The sequence below is a fragment of the Ambystoma mexicanum genome, chromosome 1q (genome assembly GCF_040938575.1).
Source record: "Ambystoma mexicanum isolate Mex_15411 chromosome 1q, UKY_AmexF1_1, whole genome shotgun sequence".
Classification (NCBI taxonomy): domain Eukaryota; kingdom Metazoa; phylum Chordata; class Amphibia; order Caudata; family Ambystomatidae; genus Ambystoma; species Ambystoma mexicanum.
Window position 1 is genome coordinate 1,097,495,223 of NC_090922.1, and position 17,838 is coordinate 1,097,513,060.

General features: G+C 41.3%; 1 protein-coding gene and 1 long non-coding RNA gene across 2 annotated transcripts in view; both read left to right on the top strand.

The window, feature by feature from the left end:
* Positions 1 to 3,124, top strand: part of BTBD8 (BTB domain containing 8) — a 2,362,893-nt gene extending 2,359,769 nt beyond the window's left edge. The window contains exons 18-19 of the mRNA XM_069641787.1: positions 2,582 to 2,630; positions 3,061 to 3,124. Coding sequence (XP_069497888.1) covers positions 2,582 to 2,604 — 23 coding nt within the window. The 3' untranslated portion in view covers positions 2,605 to 2,630; positions 3,061 to 3,124. The remainder of the gene's footprint in view (positions 1 to 2,581; positions 2,631 to 3,060) is intronic.
* A 3,205-nt stretch (positions 3,125 to 6,329) lies between these two features.
* Positions 6,330 to 14,505, top strand: LOC138522033 (uncharacterized). The gene is made up of 3 exons (XR_011283221.1): positions 6,330 to 6,521; positions 11,167 to 11,301; positions 14,473 to 14,505. It is a non-coding gene; the product is annotated as an uncharacterized lncRNA (long non-coding RNA).
* The last annotated feature ends 3,333 nt before the right edge of the window (positions 14,506 to 17,838 follow it).

Sequence of the window (17,838 nt, forward strand, 5' to 3'; positions counted from 1 at the left end):
ATACTATTTGACTTGGTCACTGGATACCAGCATAGCTCATCCAAAACTGTCCCCTTCTTCCTTACAAGGGATTCTGCAGTCACTCTTCTTGCATGGGCAGGTTACAACCTGCTTAACATACTTCTGCCTCTACACGAATACATTGTAGCTCTTGTTTAGCATCATTTTCTATATTATAAACCGTTATATATAAACACAGCTTCCCGCCATACTCTCACCACTTCACTCAATATTCTTATATTTTATCTGGTCCAGTAATTCCGCTTAAATCCTCATTTTCACTTAATGTTGCATTGTGTGCATGAGCATGTGCACCCCCCTATTCTTAGTCAGCATAGGCTTTTGATGGACAGGACACAGATATTATAGGTTATTTGTATATGATATGATAGGTTATTTATAACGTGCTTAATACCCAGAGGTTTCTAAGCGCGGACCCGGGGATCGAACCTATGCTGCTCCATGCCGTCTTGCTTCCCAGGTGAGCACATTGCCCCTGAGCTATCCCCCCGAGCTGCTCAGTTACCTTGTGGTCTCTGCCAGCCTCAGCGAACACTACGGCCTGTAGTGTATTTTGAACACAGGCTGCATTCCTTTCGGCACAGAACTCTTTACTGTGCTTTCAGATTTCAAACTACAATTTAAAATGTATTACATAATCATTCAATTAAAGTTATTTGCGCCTTATATTGAAATACTATCTTCATTTAGTGACCCTCCTCCCGCCCTGGACTCTTGAAACCTGTTAACATAAGTCTTGACTAATTCTAAAGTGCTTGGGACTAGCACTAGCTCCTTCCCAACACTTGCGAGATCAGAGAAACCCAAGCAACGAATGCAATCAAAAAGAAATTGAAAACATTACTGTTTTGCCAAAAAAAATAAAAAATTAAAAACCGTCTGCTGTGCCCATAAAACAGCGTAGCACAGGAATTCTTGTCTGTGTTGTTCTTGTTATTTGTCACGCCCTTAAGCCTACGTGTAATAGGTTTGCACACTAGAAATACTAAAGTAAAGTAACAGTATGCTAGTGATCTCACTGTGATTTCATTGGCTCTGTAGTATATACTTTTGTCTGCAAGGTTGCCATTTTCTTTAACCGAATCGTGGTGTAACTAGTATATCTGGTGAGCAAGCGCTGCTAACTTCGGGTAGGCATGAAACGGTATAGCGGTAAAATTACTGTGAGCAGTGGCATTCTTATTTAATTACTGTTACTTCATGTGCAACGGTTTGCCGATTCTGTACCGTTGCAAACCAGGTATACAGTTATTAAATAAGAATTGAGCCTTCCTTTTAGCAGATGTGCGGCGTGAGCACATTGTGTTGTGTGCAGCCTGCAGCGCTGTGGTCGGACACACAGTAGGGGTTGGAGCCGAATATGGCATGTGTCATGTGCCAGTGACACGTGCCACTGCATGTCACTACTACAAGTGACACGTGCCACTGGCAAGTGACACATGCTACTGGCAGGTGCTACATGCCAGGCCCCACAAATATCAGATGTACCTCATATTTGTTTGTTTTTCAAATTATAATCCTCTTTTTTAAAAATAAAAACGTGAACCTCCAATTTGAAAAATGAGAAGCTCCTTGCAGAATTCGATCACAAGTGGTGTTGAGGCTAGCTCTTTCTCCACTAGACTATCACGCTCGTAGCAGGAGTTTATTTCCTCTAACTTAAACTAAGTAACAGGTGTCACATGCCAGGCAAAACAAATAGATTTCCCACGTGTCACTTCCACGGCAAAACAAATAGATGTCCCGATGTCGCTTCGTTTTCAAAATGATAATCCTCTGTTTTCAAAATAAAAATGGGAAGCTCCAATTAATTATAATCCTATTTTAAAAATAAAAATGGAAAGCTCTTAAGGGGATTCAATCACAAGCCTTCCTGATGTCGCGGATAGCTCCTTAAGCACCACACCAACACATCCCATGGAAATCAGTCGTTCAGACTCTAATGTGAACTTTCATGTGGTTTAGTGATGGTCCCTTTTCTAGTTTGAGTTGGATTCGTAAACTGCACATGCAATTATGAGTCCTTCAAATTCTTCCTCTAACGTGAACGGTCACATGGTTCAGTGATGGTCCCTTTTCTATTTTGAGTTACATCTTTAAACAAACTGCACGTGCTATTTGGAAAGTTTGCTGGATCGAAACAATTTAATGTAAGTATTTGCATCTTGTGCTTTTCTTGAATAGTACTAAACTTAAAAAACAGTTCAATCCTAAATCTGTTATTGTTTAATGCTTTAAATGTCAATTGTATTGTGTACATTTTTTCCAAAACAGTATGGTATCAATATTAAAGTGTGTGTTGTTGTACATTAATTCATGCATTTCACACTTGACTGTACGAACTATGATAAGTACAAAACAACCATATCCTACTGATAATATTTATAACTTTTATTTCTGAATATATGCATGATCATGAAAACATCATTTACAAATGTTGCTAAATATTCAGATTTAGTTTAAACAGCGCTTAGATATAACACATTCAAGCTTGCCCCATGAAAGTTTTCAGAGCCTCTCGAAAGGTCATATAATGTGATGTAATTTGTCATTTGTATAGCCCTGCCTTTTCGCAAATGGTGAACGTCCCTGATGGAGCAGAGTCCAAGGTATGAGACATTTGTTCTGATGATTTTAGAATGGTTTTGTGTATTATGGTCAATACAAAGTAGGATAGGGGTAGTCAAGTCCCTACTACCTACCAATATCAAGGTGGCATGTGGATGGGTGCAGTACGATCATCGGTATAGTATGCAGGCGCGGCAGATTCATTATGTGTCCATCTAGACTGAATTTTTGTCGTAAGTGAAAGCTGTATTTTTATGGCAGATATGCTGTGTGTTGTATCTTAAGAGTGTTGTGTGTTGGCAGATGTGTGTGAGTTGGTGGCGTTGCCATCGGTTATTTTCCATGAGCATGGAATGTGATACCTACCCTTGTGTTTCGGCTGTTTTCCTGGTTTCGCAAATGTTGCGTGCATTCTGTCCTGTTTTCTGCTGGACTTTATTTTCTCTGTCGCCTGTTACAATTTATTTGCAGGTTCATTGCTGCCCTGGCTTACCTCAGAGGTGGTTGAATAACTGTTGTGGAGGGCCCCACCAATAAAGTACGCCACACCAAGAAGGAACTTCGAGGAGAGGACAAAATCCAGCCTGGAAGCCAGACACAAACTCCCTGCAGAGCTTCAACCTCCAACCCCCCACCATTCCACATTCCGAATCACAACAAGTACACATGGAGACCGTAGTTAGGCACCAAGTATTCTAAGAACAAACAGGCCCCTAAGATGAGGCTTACAATAGAAATCAATGTAAAAGAACTATATACGGCATGTTTACATGGAGAGATCCACATAGGTTGGATCCTCTCCTAACACTAACCCAATGTGAATCATGGACTTGTTGCCTGATTGCAAGTTTGTTTTGGGTTGGTAATTGATGAGGTTCTTTTGGAGGTATTCTGGGCCTGTCTTGTGGAGGGCATGGTGGGTGATGCTCATTGTTTTAAAGTGGCTTGTCACCCTATAGAAAGCCAGGGAGGGCACGGTTGGTGGGCGTCATGTGCTCTCTTTGGCCAAGGTCCAGTAGGAGCGTAGCTGCAGTGTTTTGGGGAATGACCAAGGGGTGGTTTGGGGGAAGAGAGCTATCTTCCCGCAAATTATGATATCTGTTTTTCCTGCCTTGAGTAGGAGGTGTTTGCTGGATGTCTGTAGATGAGTAAAAACTGTGTGTAAGATATGGTTTGATGAGAAATGTCACAAGGAAGGATTTGCAGTCTGTGTTCCAGGCTTGTTTTGTGGAGTGTGAAATGAAGAGGTTTGGTTTGTGGAGGATGCAATCCAGCCTGCTCTGCTAGTTCTGTTATGGCTGCTGTGTGTAGCCTGGGGGAATGCCACGTGTGCGATGGATGAGAAGACATCAGAGAACCAGGTTTCTGTGATGAAAGTGAAGTCTGGACTTTCCGAGGGAATTAAGTTGTATATGATGTGTTTCTTTTTGCCAGCAGATTTTGTGTTCATGAGTATGCATGAAATTAAGCAGGGGACAAGTGGTGTTTGCCCCGGAGATGTGGGCCAGATAGGGCTTGTGGGGGTGGGTGTGGAGGGCAGGGAAGGGAATACCCTGGATGTGCCCCAGTAGGGGTGGGTGGGTGCAGAGCAAATAAAGGTGCAGGGTATGAAATTCGTGGAGGGTGGATCCATCCTTCAGAAAACAGTGTATCACTTATGTTACAGTTTTATTTGGAGTGTAAAGGTCGGAAATAGGTTTTGGGCACAGGACATTTAACTATTTGCTTTTGATTGACATTCTAACATCATCCTTATTGTTATTTGATACAGGGAAACCCCTCTTAGTTTTAGGGACAGATAGGGTTTTTTGTAATTCTTTTGGTAAATATGAGTTTAGGCCAACAAACATGCCACCTTTGTGTCCCGCTTCTACTTCTACTACCTAACAGTTCTTAAATATTTTTGCACTTTTGGTCAGTTAGGATTTCTATCGCACAGAGGAACAGACATCATCAATCAGTATAATGATCTCATTAGCACTTTTCAGGTGACTACACCAAGTAATTCTTTCCAAGTACCTACAGTAATCCATTGAGTGAGTGTTTTTTGAAGTCTTCCTAAATATATTAATTCCCACCCAGTGCCGAATTACTCTGTTACCTTTATGTTATTATTTAATGAATATTTCTTTATACGTGTTCCCTAAAATTAAGTGTGCAGTGAAGCAATGATTGATGATTGATTGCAATTGTTTCCCCAAATGTTGATACATTCATACATACTTTAACCAAAACATGTGACGGGTGGGACATTATGAAATAATGTTAACCACTGACATTGCTCTGTGCAACTTTCCACACCATATATTAAGCATGTGTTCACTGTTGCAAAAAGGAACCAGCTATATTTACATTTGCTTTGGTCCTACCATTAATGTAAGCGGTGCAGCCTGAATTGCAGACCACCCCTCTGCACAGAAATGTAATCAATCCCACACATGTTTCAGCCCAGATGTGGGTCCAGAAAATGTTGTGCCTAGAGACCCATGTAATACCTTGCTGATGACGCAGAATGAGTCTGAAATATGTCTGTGGTTGCTTGTTGTCAATGGATTTTAAAAATGTGTCCTGGATAGACTTCCCCTTTTTTGTGGAAAAATATTTTATTTGTACATGTTTTTCTCCCCTTCTGTAAAGGCTTGGCAAACCGAAGAATGATTGCCTAGAGTGTTTCCTCGAGCAATGCCAGAGGTTACGTTTAATTCAAAAACTTTTAGCAATCACTCATTTGCTCTATTTATACATTAAATCCCATAATGTGCGTGAAAATCAATGAAAAGAAAACAGTCTTTTAGTTTGTAAATATAATACACCGCTGTACGAGATGTCCCATGTTGCATTCTGTATGATTTGAAACATGATCACATTTTAACAAAGTGTTTTCTAGGGCTACACATATATTTTGCACTGGCTGAAGTATTCTTAGTAATATTTACTCATAATTTTAACTAGCATTTGTCCACAATGCTAAATGGCTAGGAACGTAGGCAAGTACCAATACGGTACCCTTTTTTTGGGCACATAGTACCACAATTATTTAACTACAAAAACGGGTTTTATGGCACAATCCATTTGGTATTTAAGATTCAAACCTTTTTCCGGGATCTGTGCAGATACAAAGTAGTATTGCTAGCACTTAACAAAGGAACACCACCAAAAGGAAAAAGGTACTCTCCCTCTTTCTTAGAAAATGCTAATCCCCTCCAAGCAGGTGTTGTGGATGTTACACATGCCTTGCTCCGTTTTTCCTAAATCATCTATTTGTTATACAGAACATATGTGACTAGATTATTTCTGTAGTGCATCTGAAAGAATGGATAGCTTTAAATAACTCATTCCAAATGTGTTGTTAAGATTATAGAGGAAGTGTCACATCGTTTTTCAAGGCTAAGCTTTGAATTTGACACCACGCTTAATTATTTGTCCAAAACAAATTATTAAAGAACGGCTCTTCTAGAAGGATAGATGCCACTAAATATCTCATGCTATATTTACTACTTTTGTCTTTCTTTGCATGCCAAAGGCCTAAAACACCATCAAGGCCTCCATCAGTCTTCAGAAGGCGGATTGTAGTTAATAAGGCAAGGGTTCTAGTATGTTCCTTTTAGGCCCTATAGATGTGCTTTTGCAAAGTTAAAAGGAAATGCTGCATTGGCAATGCACATAAATTATATGTTTAATTTTATTTAGATTTGTATTCATGGTGTTTTCTTTTTGTTATTTAATTATATTTTAAATATTGCATGTCATTCACAGATCAACAGATAAAAAAAGAAACATGAAGTTTGGATTTTCAGACCAACATGATTTCATCTTCATCTGCAGCAAAAGCGACATCGGCACATTTTGCAAGAAGAAAGTACAATGTACTGAGCAACATCTTATTACTCAACATTGGAAATTAGCAGTGCTCTTTACCAATGGTTTAGAAGGTATAGTATTGCAACAGATTACATTTTCATAACATTTATTGTGGGTCTGTTTTGACATCACACATTCTTCACTCTCTGTAATATTTTTTTAAATAAAACAGATCCATCTGTATCCCTCCTGTGATCCGTCTCATTTTCCACCCCCCTGGAGACTAAGGTCTGTAGATTCCACAATTGGTCGCAGTGCGCCATTCCTGAGGCAACCCTTACCATTGTTATCCCATTAGTAACAAAACTCTATAAATAGCATAACACATCAAGGTGTTTTCTTCATTATTGCTGTTTGTGTATTTTTATATCACAATATGCTCTTCTCTATGTCATGAAGTCCAATGGTAAGTCTAGGAGGGTATTGTGAGGAAGCCACAGGTGCCAAGTGACCACTCCTGCAATGGATGCTTAGTATGTAAGAGGTGTGTAGTGTATCTAATGCCCTATCCCACCACTATCCTGCACCCTTAATAGATTCTCCCAATATTGGTATGACAGCAACTTTCTCAGCACCTTTGTCATACAACTGTCCAAAATAGTCATACCATACATGCATAATGGGCCACCCATCTCCCAAAGAGAGTGTTTTAGGACAATCATACCTCTATGCCTGATAGTACTAAACAATGTCTCGCTTTCCGGGTTTTCCCCAAAGCCCTTTTTTTTCTCCAAAACACCTGCTTTATCGTTGTCTCTGGTGGATGTCTGTCTGTTCAATTTGTTCATGTCTTCCATAACCTTTTAGGCTCTCACAGATGTGCATACATCTGTTTGGCCCTCTCAGCGGCATTACCTCTTCGGGAGAATCTTCTCTCCTTTTTCAACCCTGCTCGTCAGCTGATGCGCCTTTCATGCGCCGATAGGGGAACCAATCACTGCTGCGGTCTGGACTCTGTTTTTGTAACGGGCCCCAGGGCCACCACGACTTCTGTGTGGATGCCGCACCGAGCGGGCCTTTGCTTTACCAACTCCGTCTCACTCTCTCTACTTTGGCCTAATTTCCATTCAGGACGCCAGTCTTCTAGTATCTTGCTAGTGATCATCTCACGTCCCGCGCTAACGCCGGGTCCGCGTATAGTTTGGCTCTGCCCCTCCATGACATCCTCTCGTCGTAGGATTACCTCTGCATAGGATTCTCTCTCTCTCTCTCTCTTTTGAGTTATGTACTGTGAAGAACTCATGTGACAACAATTAAGACAGAACACAAGTTATCACAGTTCAAGGGTGTTTATTGAACAATTAAAGTTGTGTGATGGTTGGAAAAACACCTAATCTAAACATAAATCTAAGATGGGGACACGTGTCGACCATCAAATGACAAATAAGGGAGTCCTAGTGGTGTTGTGTCAAATCAAAGTGGCCTATACTAAGAAACCTATTGCCAAACCTCACAACTAATACCAAAAGGGTGTGTGAGATAGTTCTCATCAAAAGAAACAAGTGTTCTCAAAATGATACATCAGTATGCGGTGGCTTGGGTCTCCCTTTCCCATGTTTTAGACAGGGAATAAGATGGCAGCTTGCAGTACAGTACATTCTCGGGATTCTCTGTCATGAGATGAAAGTTCCAATGGCTGTTCTCAGGACTGTCGATTTCCAAGTATCATATTCAAACAACAAAAACAAAACTTCCTTTAACAAATAAAAATGTGTTTAACAAATAAAAGTGTGTTCTCAATATACACTGGGTGATGGGCTCACCCCTGGGTCCCCCTCTTGTGGGCTGGCCCTTCTCAATTTTAATCCGAGATTCAGATAGGGTGGCAACTTCACCCCTTTGTCTGCCTCTTCTGGGCTGACCCATTCACAATTGTATTTCTTTGTATCTCTTATTCTTTTCTCATTAAACTTTGGATGATAGCTTCACTCCTTGGATCTCCCTCGTTCGGGCTCGGGCATCTCTCAACTTCCATTGCTGACTTTAGCTTCACCCCGGATCTCTCTCGTCCAGGCTCAGACTCTTCTTAGTTTCTTAATCTTTGTCAAACAGTTCAGTGGACCTCCTTTTTTTTGGGTTCACTTTAACACTCTGTTTTTCGGGACTTTTAGACTTTGTCCCCCTCCTCCGGCATCCCCCCTCCGTGTTCATTATTGCCTTTTCGAAACTTTCTACTGGTTTGAAATATTTGCAGGATTCACGTTCCTTTCCTTCATTCACAATTCGGGACTCACTTCCCTTACTTTTAGCCAACTTACGAATCAAAGTCTTTCGATTATACGGGGCTTTTGCTCAACCCTCACGTATGACCACTTTCTTTTTGTGGCCTTCTGGTTTCTGTAGCTCTATTCTAGCGGGCAGTAAACAGCACTTCTCGAGTTAGCACCCACATGGTGCTGGTTTCCCTCTTCAGCTGGTCTCCCCTTAACCACCTTTTACAGTTCAATCACAATTCAATGTAATATGCTTAAACTTGCCACTTGTCGCTTTTCACTCAACACAGCCAGGTGCTTATTGATTCTCCCCTCGACTCACCAGCTGTGTTGCACCGCTTGGTTTCGGCTTTCATTGAGTCAAGGACGGTATCACAGGTGCGGGAGCTTCCCTTGCTCCTGCTTATCGGCATAAGCTTGCCCTGTGTACCGTTCACATCTGTTTCAGGACAAGTCAGTGAAGGTTCTGTGGGTCTGGAACGAAAAGTGCAAGTTTATCTTCTGCCTCGCCACCCTCTCGCTTTCAGCCACCTTTCTCCTCGGTTTGAACATCCGCGTGTTAGCCGTCTCGTTGTGATGTCTGCTAGGCTTGTCTTTCTCGCCTTGCTTGTACTGCACTCTTCTGCTCCACCTTTCATCCCTGTTGGTAAAAGGAAGGGCCATCAGGTGTGTGTGGTTCAAGTTAATCTCCTGACTTTGCCTGACCCTCTGGTTGGGACCTGCCAGGTACACAGGTTTAACATTACAAGTCTGTTGTATGTCACACTGGGATGAAAGGTTCAGAGTGGAAAAGGAGGGTGGCATAGTACCTGAATGTCCTACGGGGTATGTATGATAGGGAAGGTTTGCAAATTGGACAAAAATGACCCGGATATAGAACAGCACATAGGAAATTGTGGGAATGATAGTACTCTGTTCCAGGAGATTGGGATTTTCCAGAAACAATAATCAGAAGGACGGGATTGGCTGGGATGGGGAAATGAACAAAGGGGATTGTGGGAATCGTAGTGTTTTGTCAATGCAGTATACTGGGGTTTCGGGAAAGAATAATTAGAGGAATGTGAAGGAAAATGATGGGGAGCATTTGAATAGGGAACAGGAAAGCAAGGATTCCTAGAAATATTGTTTCTGAATACAACAGGGTTTGTAATATATTCAACAGAGGTGGAGGGGATGATGGATTCTCGAAAGGGAATTTTATCGGGTGGAAGGTAGGTCAATTTACTACAGCCCATAAAAGCCTTGGGGACCTTGTGGTCCTCGTCCCTTTCTCCGGTATAATACCGCATCTCACCTGGGGCATTTCCCAGAGTATAACCCTGGGATCCCCTACCCAGATGACCCTCCCCCACTGGTCGACCCCCAGGAACTTATCCAGCAGCGATGGCCGTGTCCTGGCCACCTGAATAAGGGATTCCCGGGGTCTAACTGGGAGAATACCCAGGGTTTCTCACAGTATGTCATGACAATCAAAAGGGGATTGTTGCTGCTCTTTAACTGTTTAGTGCAGCATTACCTGAAGCCAAAGCGATTGAAGAAAGGTAACTATTTGTAGAGTCCAAAACAGAAGTAACAACAGTCTTCCCGAGTCACATGTAGGAACACATTGTACTCTGTGCATGGAATTGCTTACATGAATGTGTGTGCTTGTCCCCAAAAGGGGAGTCACTCTCAGTGTGGTCGCAATTTCCCTGCCTCCTAAAGTGGGTCTTGCTTAGTCTGCTTACATCACTAGCTTTAAAGGTGGTAGCTCCCCTCTGCAAAGAATGGACGAATAGTCCACATTCATCACAGCAGGTGCTCTTTGCTTTTGTCGTGTGTGTGTGTGTATTTACATGTACATGCTGTGTACAGTTAACAATGGTACACATCTGGTGTATACCTACCTGATTGATCCTGTTTCCATAGTCATTGATGAATGACTCCTTTCTGTATGTACTCACATGTTGTGCCTGTATTGAGTAGACACCTTTGGCTGCATGCCATACATGCTTTCTTTTTTGTCATGGGCTTGTCAAATGCATTTGTCGCACAAGTATCACAACCCCTCTGTAAGCCAGTCAACCGCTCCATTTCAATAATTGGCTGCACCTTTTCCTCCTCTGCTGTCCAGATGGTGGCTGTTTCCCATTTGTCAGAGTTCAGTGCCTCTTGGTCCTTTTAAATCTGCTAGCCCCTTTTACGCTTCATATTTGTCCACTGCTTGTGTAGGTGTATCCTGTCTCGTGTCATGGTGCTAGCGCTTTAACAGCTGCGCTATATTGATCATACACAACCACATCCAGTATTGTGTATTAAAAGACTAAATCCCCCTTCCATTTTTTCGAGAGTTACAGAAGGACTGTGGCACCAATGAGTATCAACAAGTACTGAAACCATTATACCTATTCCTCTTTTTTTTCCAAATCACATCATTGAAAAGCAATTTTTCATTTTAATCAACTATGTCTCGCTGTGTTTATGTTGTTTTCGTAATGCACATGTATTATTTTAAATTCTACAGATGGATACATAATTCCTTGCAATTGTCCACAATTACAACTACAGACAAAAAATCGAAACCATTGGCACTGTCCTATTTGCTTTATCCTAATAACCCGCTCATTCAACTTTAGAAACCACTTGCGAACAAAACATGGTAAGTTTTTTTTAATATATACTAAGCAGAATTGATTAAATAAAAAATACTGCGTCATTTATTACATTACATTCTATCAAATAGATTCAACAAATGTAATCAGCTGTTATTGTTCAAGTGTAAAACTCACTTTATTACATGTTTTTTCTGCTAACAATATCAATATGTTATCTCAAATTGCAATAAGTTCCATATTATACTGCATCTGCATTTGGCAAAGTCATTGATGACAAGTGAGAAAGCAGTTTTTGCATCCGCAAATATATGTCCCTTTCTTGAAAGGAGCAAAATGCACCTCGCTCAATTTGCTACTGATTCACCGAGAGGTTCTATTTATTTTATTTTGTTTTATTGTTTTAAAGCGCTGACCTACCCTGAATGCAGGGCAGAGCTGTACAGAGTGTGGGTAGCCGGCATTTGGGCTGCCACTTTGTAATAGTAGCTCTTAAGTCTGAGGTCTGTGCGACGGTATATGCATCCATTGGGATTAGTCCTTGTTCAGGTGTTGTTGAAAGAGCCATTTTTTGATAGATTTGCAAAATTGTAGAATTGTGCAGTCATTCAGAGCTGACACCTGGATCAAGTTACAGACGGTGGGTGCATGACAAGGGAAGGATTGTTTGCTGGTCATCTGTGCACAAGTTGTGATTCAACCTGGTTGGTTGATTTTCTCCATGAGAAGGGTGTGCAACCAGATATGTGGTGCTTAGCCTCGAGTTATGCTGGTGTGCTACTCATGACTGCTTTGTACATGATATACGTAGTCTTCAACAGTATGCTGGCTTGTAGTGTAAGCCAATGTAGTTCGCATAGGATGGGGGTAATTCGGTCAAATTTCCATGTTCCTGCAATGCTATCCATCATGTTTTATAATTCCAAAATAGAGGCTAAAAGAATGCAGAAAAAATTAGCATTCCCCACTTTGCATGTGTAAAATGTTAGCACCCGTTTGTGTTTGGCAAAGGTGAAAACATATTCACCCAAACAATGCCAAACCTGTTCACTTAGCTAATACAAGTCAAACTTTTAACAGATGCAATCGTGCTTCATCAATATTTCTTTGTTTAAAATCTTTTTTCCTTAAATGGGTTATGTTTTACACCACTTTCAGGGACTAATTGGCTATTAGAATTCTTAAATTATTTTATTACATACTGGTTTCCATTTTTATATAAGCGTTTTTTAAATCAGGGCATGAAAGCAGGGCATCAAAGCAATTCTTAATGTTTTTATGCTTTAATTTACTGGCCTGGCCCCAGTATGGACAAAAAGCATTGAACACAATTAATATCACCTATGTGCTTTCTCTCATTTCGCAAAAGTACACTTTGTTTTCCTGCATAATACAATTTCATGCATGTGCTTAACCAATGGATTTCTATAGCATCCTTTTCCATTTAGCACCTGCTCATAGCAGGTAGGTTCCATAAGAATACCTTGTAAATGGTGCCTGCAAAGCGTAATTGCAGGCAGCATTTACATGTCCTTCAAAACTGAGCACATTACATGGTCACATGCTTTAATTATTACCTTTGGACTGTGCCTTGAAAAAGTAAAAGTTTGCATGCAGGGTACCCAACACTGTTTAAGTGCTAATCTTGCCATCCCATCCAGTACAATTACCATTTAATTTAAAATCACCACCACTGTGTTTTCATTACTCAGAAATGTGCCTGTGAATTGACTTAATTTTTATTTAATCAGAGGTTTGTGGATATAACTTGTGACACACCCACATTACTATATGACTCCTGGTGAATAGCAATGCACCTTCAAATTGTTCTTTGCAGCAGACGAATTGTGACCGAATGGTAGTTTTCGGATACATGCTATACATTGTTTGTTCACGCCACATATTTAAATGCAACACAAATGCATATCATAATTAAGGATTGCAAATCGTATGTCAGTGGTTTTGTTTCTCCCCAGCAATCAGAAACTTTACAATTGACTCAATGAAATATTGCTTAAAATGTAACTATTACATTTCATCATCCACTTGCCCAACCCTTTTTCTTGTCATTGCTTTTCATTTATTTGGCTATTCAAATCATATTGCTTCTGCAAAGTTTAGCAGCCACCTTTGCATGAACTAGATGTAAACCCATCACATTTAAGTTTGGAGCCTGTCACAGATGGCTTTAAGAACTGTGAAGGTGGTGACTCCATCGGATGAGAGACCGTATTCTCCACTTCCCACTGAAGAAGATCTTATAATACCTAAGTTTGTGATGGTTTGTTGCCACTCCACAAATCCTCCTTATTGTAGAACCCAGAAACCCCATTCCGTTAAGTCACTCTAGACCAGTGGTCTTCAAACTCTTTGTGCCAAGGCCCCCCCGAGCAAACAATAAATTGTTCGAGACCCCCCTGCCCCGCCCATCTGTGTTGGTGTTAATTCTTTTATAGAGATAGCTGCGAAATATGTGATGTCCATACACGAGTACACTGGATTGTTTTGTATATGAGACTCTGACGAGCATGCCAATAAAAGATGTTGCCTCACATTGTAAAGCCACTAGGCCAGTGGTCTTCAAACATTTTTTGACCTGCTCCCCCCCCGACCCCCTGAGCAGCCAGGCCTTTGCCACTCATCCCATTAAGACAAAGCAGGAGGGGTGTTACTGCAGAGCCGGCAGTTCCAGTACGCTCAGGTGCCCCTGTGTGGTTGCCGAAAAAGCTGTCTCAACACCAGCAACATGAAAAAAGAGCAAATTATGAGCACCAACACGTCAGGTGTGTTTCCTGAAGCTACAGTACAGCTGACATTACATACCCACCCAAAATCAGGAAACTATGTCTCCCAAGTTCCCTATATCAAACCAGCACACATTGCTTCTCTTAACAAACAGAGAGAAGGGAAGGCAGTGTTACAGTATTTTATGCACAAGCAGCTCCACACAAGGCAATCCCAAGTCTTCCACCAGGGTTGTAAGACATTCCCATAGACAGAGCTTGTCAGGCAATCCGCATCCCATCTACCACACATCAATCCCATAACATCAAAAAGTGCCTATCCAAGGTCTATTAAAAATACACATGTTCAGTCTGTAGCTTTTGGATGCCAGGTGTAGATATCATTCAGTGTCACAAAATTGTAGGAAATAATGATTTCAAAACGTTTTCTTAATATTATCTGAATGTAAAAATATGTAACACTTTGTTTTACAGGTTACACATTGAGAGAAAATCATTCCAAACAAGGCAAGGTTTAATTTAAATTAGCATCTTACATTTCATTGTTTTACTGTAATGCTTAAAACTGTCTAAAAATGGTTACTTTTGACCTAATGAACATTTGTACAATATAAGAATGTCAAACCTTGTACTTAAATCGGCTACCATATGTACATTTACCCATTATGCTGTTATGTTTAAGTTTATGTTTTTTCATCATTTATAAATATGCCTTAGTATCTTGTGGAATTAACTTAGCCTAATTCATCAGCCATAACAGGCTTCCAATAACCATTATTTCTATTTTAATTCCAGTGGATCACATACACTCGTCACATTACACTCGTCACATGAATCAGGGAAACAGGAAGATACCCCTATTGAAACAAATCGGCGGGAACAATCTTCGAAAACAATACAGTGTGAGCATTGTGATACTCAATTTTCCATGCAGTCTTCACTGAGACGACACCAGCAGCAAACCAATGGTATTACCTCAGATCCTGTTCACTGTGTGGATTACAAAAATGGAATATATTTTTTGCCTCGTGCTAAAAGTGGACAAAGAGCACCAATACACATACAAAAAACAACTTTCAAACAACTTCTGGCTTGTGAAATTTCTGAATGTAGGGAATTTATGGCAATGGCTTGCCACAGTGGACATCCAGCATTAGAGTGCAAACATTTGGAAATGGCAAAAAAAGCAGACCCATTTCAGTTCCCTAATGAACTGCAGGTAAACTCATTAAAAGAAATGAAGAACAAAAACCTTATTTCCTCAACAAGAGAAAAAGAATGCCAGGAAATAGTTTCAGCTGCGAGTGATGCAGGGGTTTGTGTTGTGTACCCAGTTTTTTATAAAGATCAAGGGTTTTCAGCTCGATTTGTATATTTCTCTGTGTACACTGGCAAGCAAGACTACTGGTGCATTTTCAAAAGAACCTGTGTCCCATTTGATACGAAAACCGGAAATTGGCACTGTCAGTGTAAAGGCAGCCGTAAGGTTCCTCCCTGATACCTTTCAATGTGGTGGCTTTTCCAGGAACATCCAAAGTTACTGGAAGGTAAAGACCATGAAAATATCAACAACAATATTCCTGGTATTGACAGTGATGATGATCCCTCAGATGATAAAGATTATCTAAATACTGTTGATTCATTGTTGGAAGGCAGTGAATACCCACCAAACAGTATGCACATAAAGAAAATGGTTGAACATTTACATATAAAAAAAATAATTCCAGAAGAACTCCCTCAGAATTTGACTTTGGAAGACAAAAAACCACCATTAAAGTTTGTTCCACTGGAAACACATTTTCCATACTGTCCAGGACCGACAGCGCCTTTACTTCTTCAGCCAAAACTCATTACAAAAAATGCAACTGTGTATGCAATGTTTAAGATCCATGAAGGTAATTTCAAAATAATCATATTTAAAATATTATCTCCTCTCTGTATGAATGTATATCTATGTATGTATGTATGTGACACATTGGCATAGTATGGGTACATGGTGGTAATTACCTGCTCCATGTCTAGCTTCAGAAACTTATTTCAGAAATGATTTGACCAGCCACTTATCATGTTTACAGAACTGCAAAACCGATGATGTCTTCCCGATCATAGATGGGCGGCTGTCCCAAACACTGAGCTAATAATAGCCAAAAAAATATTCTTTCTTCTCCCCTTTAATTTGTTGATCTCTCCATTATGTGTCTTTGGTAATTGTGAAATACCTCCAATTTCACAATTTCTTCTGCTAGTCAAGGCAGCACATAAGTTCCAACAGGTTTTTATCCCATCTAAGCTTTCTTGATTATGTTACAAGTTTTTATTGGTAACCAGTGTAAGTTTCTAAATGTAGGGCCATTTTATTCACATATTTTGGTGCCATTGATTAGTCTAGGTGCATTCTATGTATCTGTTTGAGTGGTGCAAGGGTTGTACTGTGAATGCCCACGGTGTGTGCTTATCCACATTCAAATGTGATATTGACAATCATTGTACACCTGTCATTATCTTCAGGGGTTGTTGCAATGGATTTATTTTGCATGGCAACATTAGTACTGAACTGAGATTACTCGTCTTTTATGAGATTACGTTGCTCATGTGTTGCCAACTTGGTCCCCTTCTCTCCGCCACCTCTCTCTTTACCTGCGGCGTTCCCCAGGACTCTATCCTCTCACCCTCGTTTTTTAACCTCTACTTGGCCCCTTTGGCCCACCTCATCTCTACCTTTTCCTCTAACTTTCAGTGTTATGTGGATGACACTCAGCTTTCCTTCAGGCTCCCCTCAGCCTCCTCTCATCTATCGCTCATTCCTGATTGTCTATCTGCGATTCAGGTTTGGTGCGCCTCCAATGATCTGTGCCTTAATACCAGTAAGCCGGACATCCTTCTCATTGGGACCCCTGCTCCCGCTTTCCCTCTCTCACTCTGGCTGCCCTCCTTGGGCCCTCTTCCTTTGCTTTCCTGTGAGTCTAAAAACCTTGGTGTCTTCTTCGACTCCACTCTCTCTTTCTCTGCTCACATCTCGGACGTTGCCAAGAAGTCCCATTATCAGCAAATCCTCCTCAAAGGGACTCTTCCCTTTCTCACTTTGCCTCAGAGGATCACTGTCTTCAGAGCCCTAGTTCTCTCTAGGCTGGACTACTGCAACAGCCTCTGTCTCAATCTGCATTCCTCTACTCTCCGCCCTCTTCAACTCATCCAGAACAGGACTGCGAGACTTATCCTTTGCCTCAAGTCCTGGCACCATATCTCTCAAGCCATGAAATATCTCCACTGGCTCCCGGTGGCTGCACGGATCAAGTTCAAGACCCTTTGCATTGTCTACAAAGCTTTCTGGGGCCGGGGCCCGCACTACATCCAACGCTCTCTTCCAAAATACCTTCCTCAGCTACCTCCAACTCTCTAAGGGTTAGACACTACTCCAGGCAGAGAGTGGGGGGTAGATCTCTCTCTTCTGCCGTTGCCTCCCTCTGCAATGGCCTCCGTGCCCATCTCAAACTTGTGCCGGACCCCTAAAGTTCCAGAAGCAGCTTAAAACCTTCCTCTTCTCTGTTTTCTCTCCCTCTCTCCCCTGCTGACATACCTGTCTGCTGTACTGACTGGTTGCTTGGCCACCATCAGTGTCTCACTAGGTACCAGGCTCTCTCTTGATATGCCACCCTTGCGCTGCCACCGGGCCTTCCATGCTCTAAGGGGCTGTAACTGTAACCCTACATTCCCTTGTTCTCCCTGCACTACCCAGAACCTTTGGACTGTGCCCTGGCTGCACTTACACAGAGCATTGCTGCCCTGTTTTCCCCTCCCCTCTCGCTTGCACTCCCCCCTCCCTTTACCCTTAAACTTCTC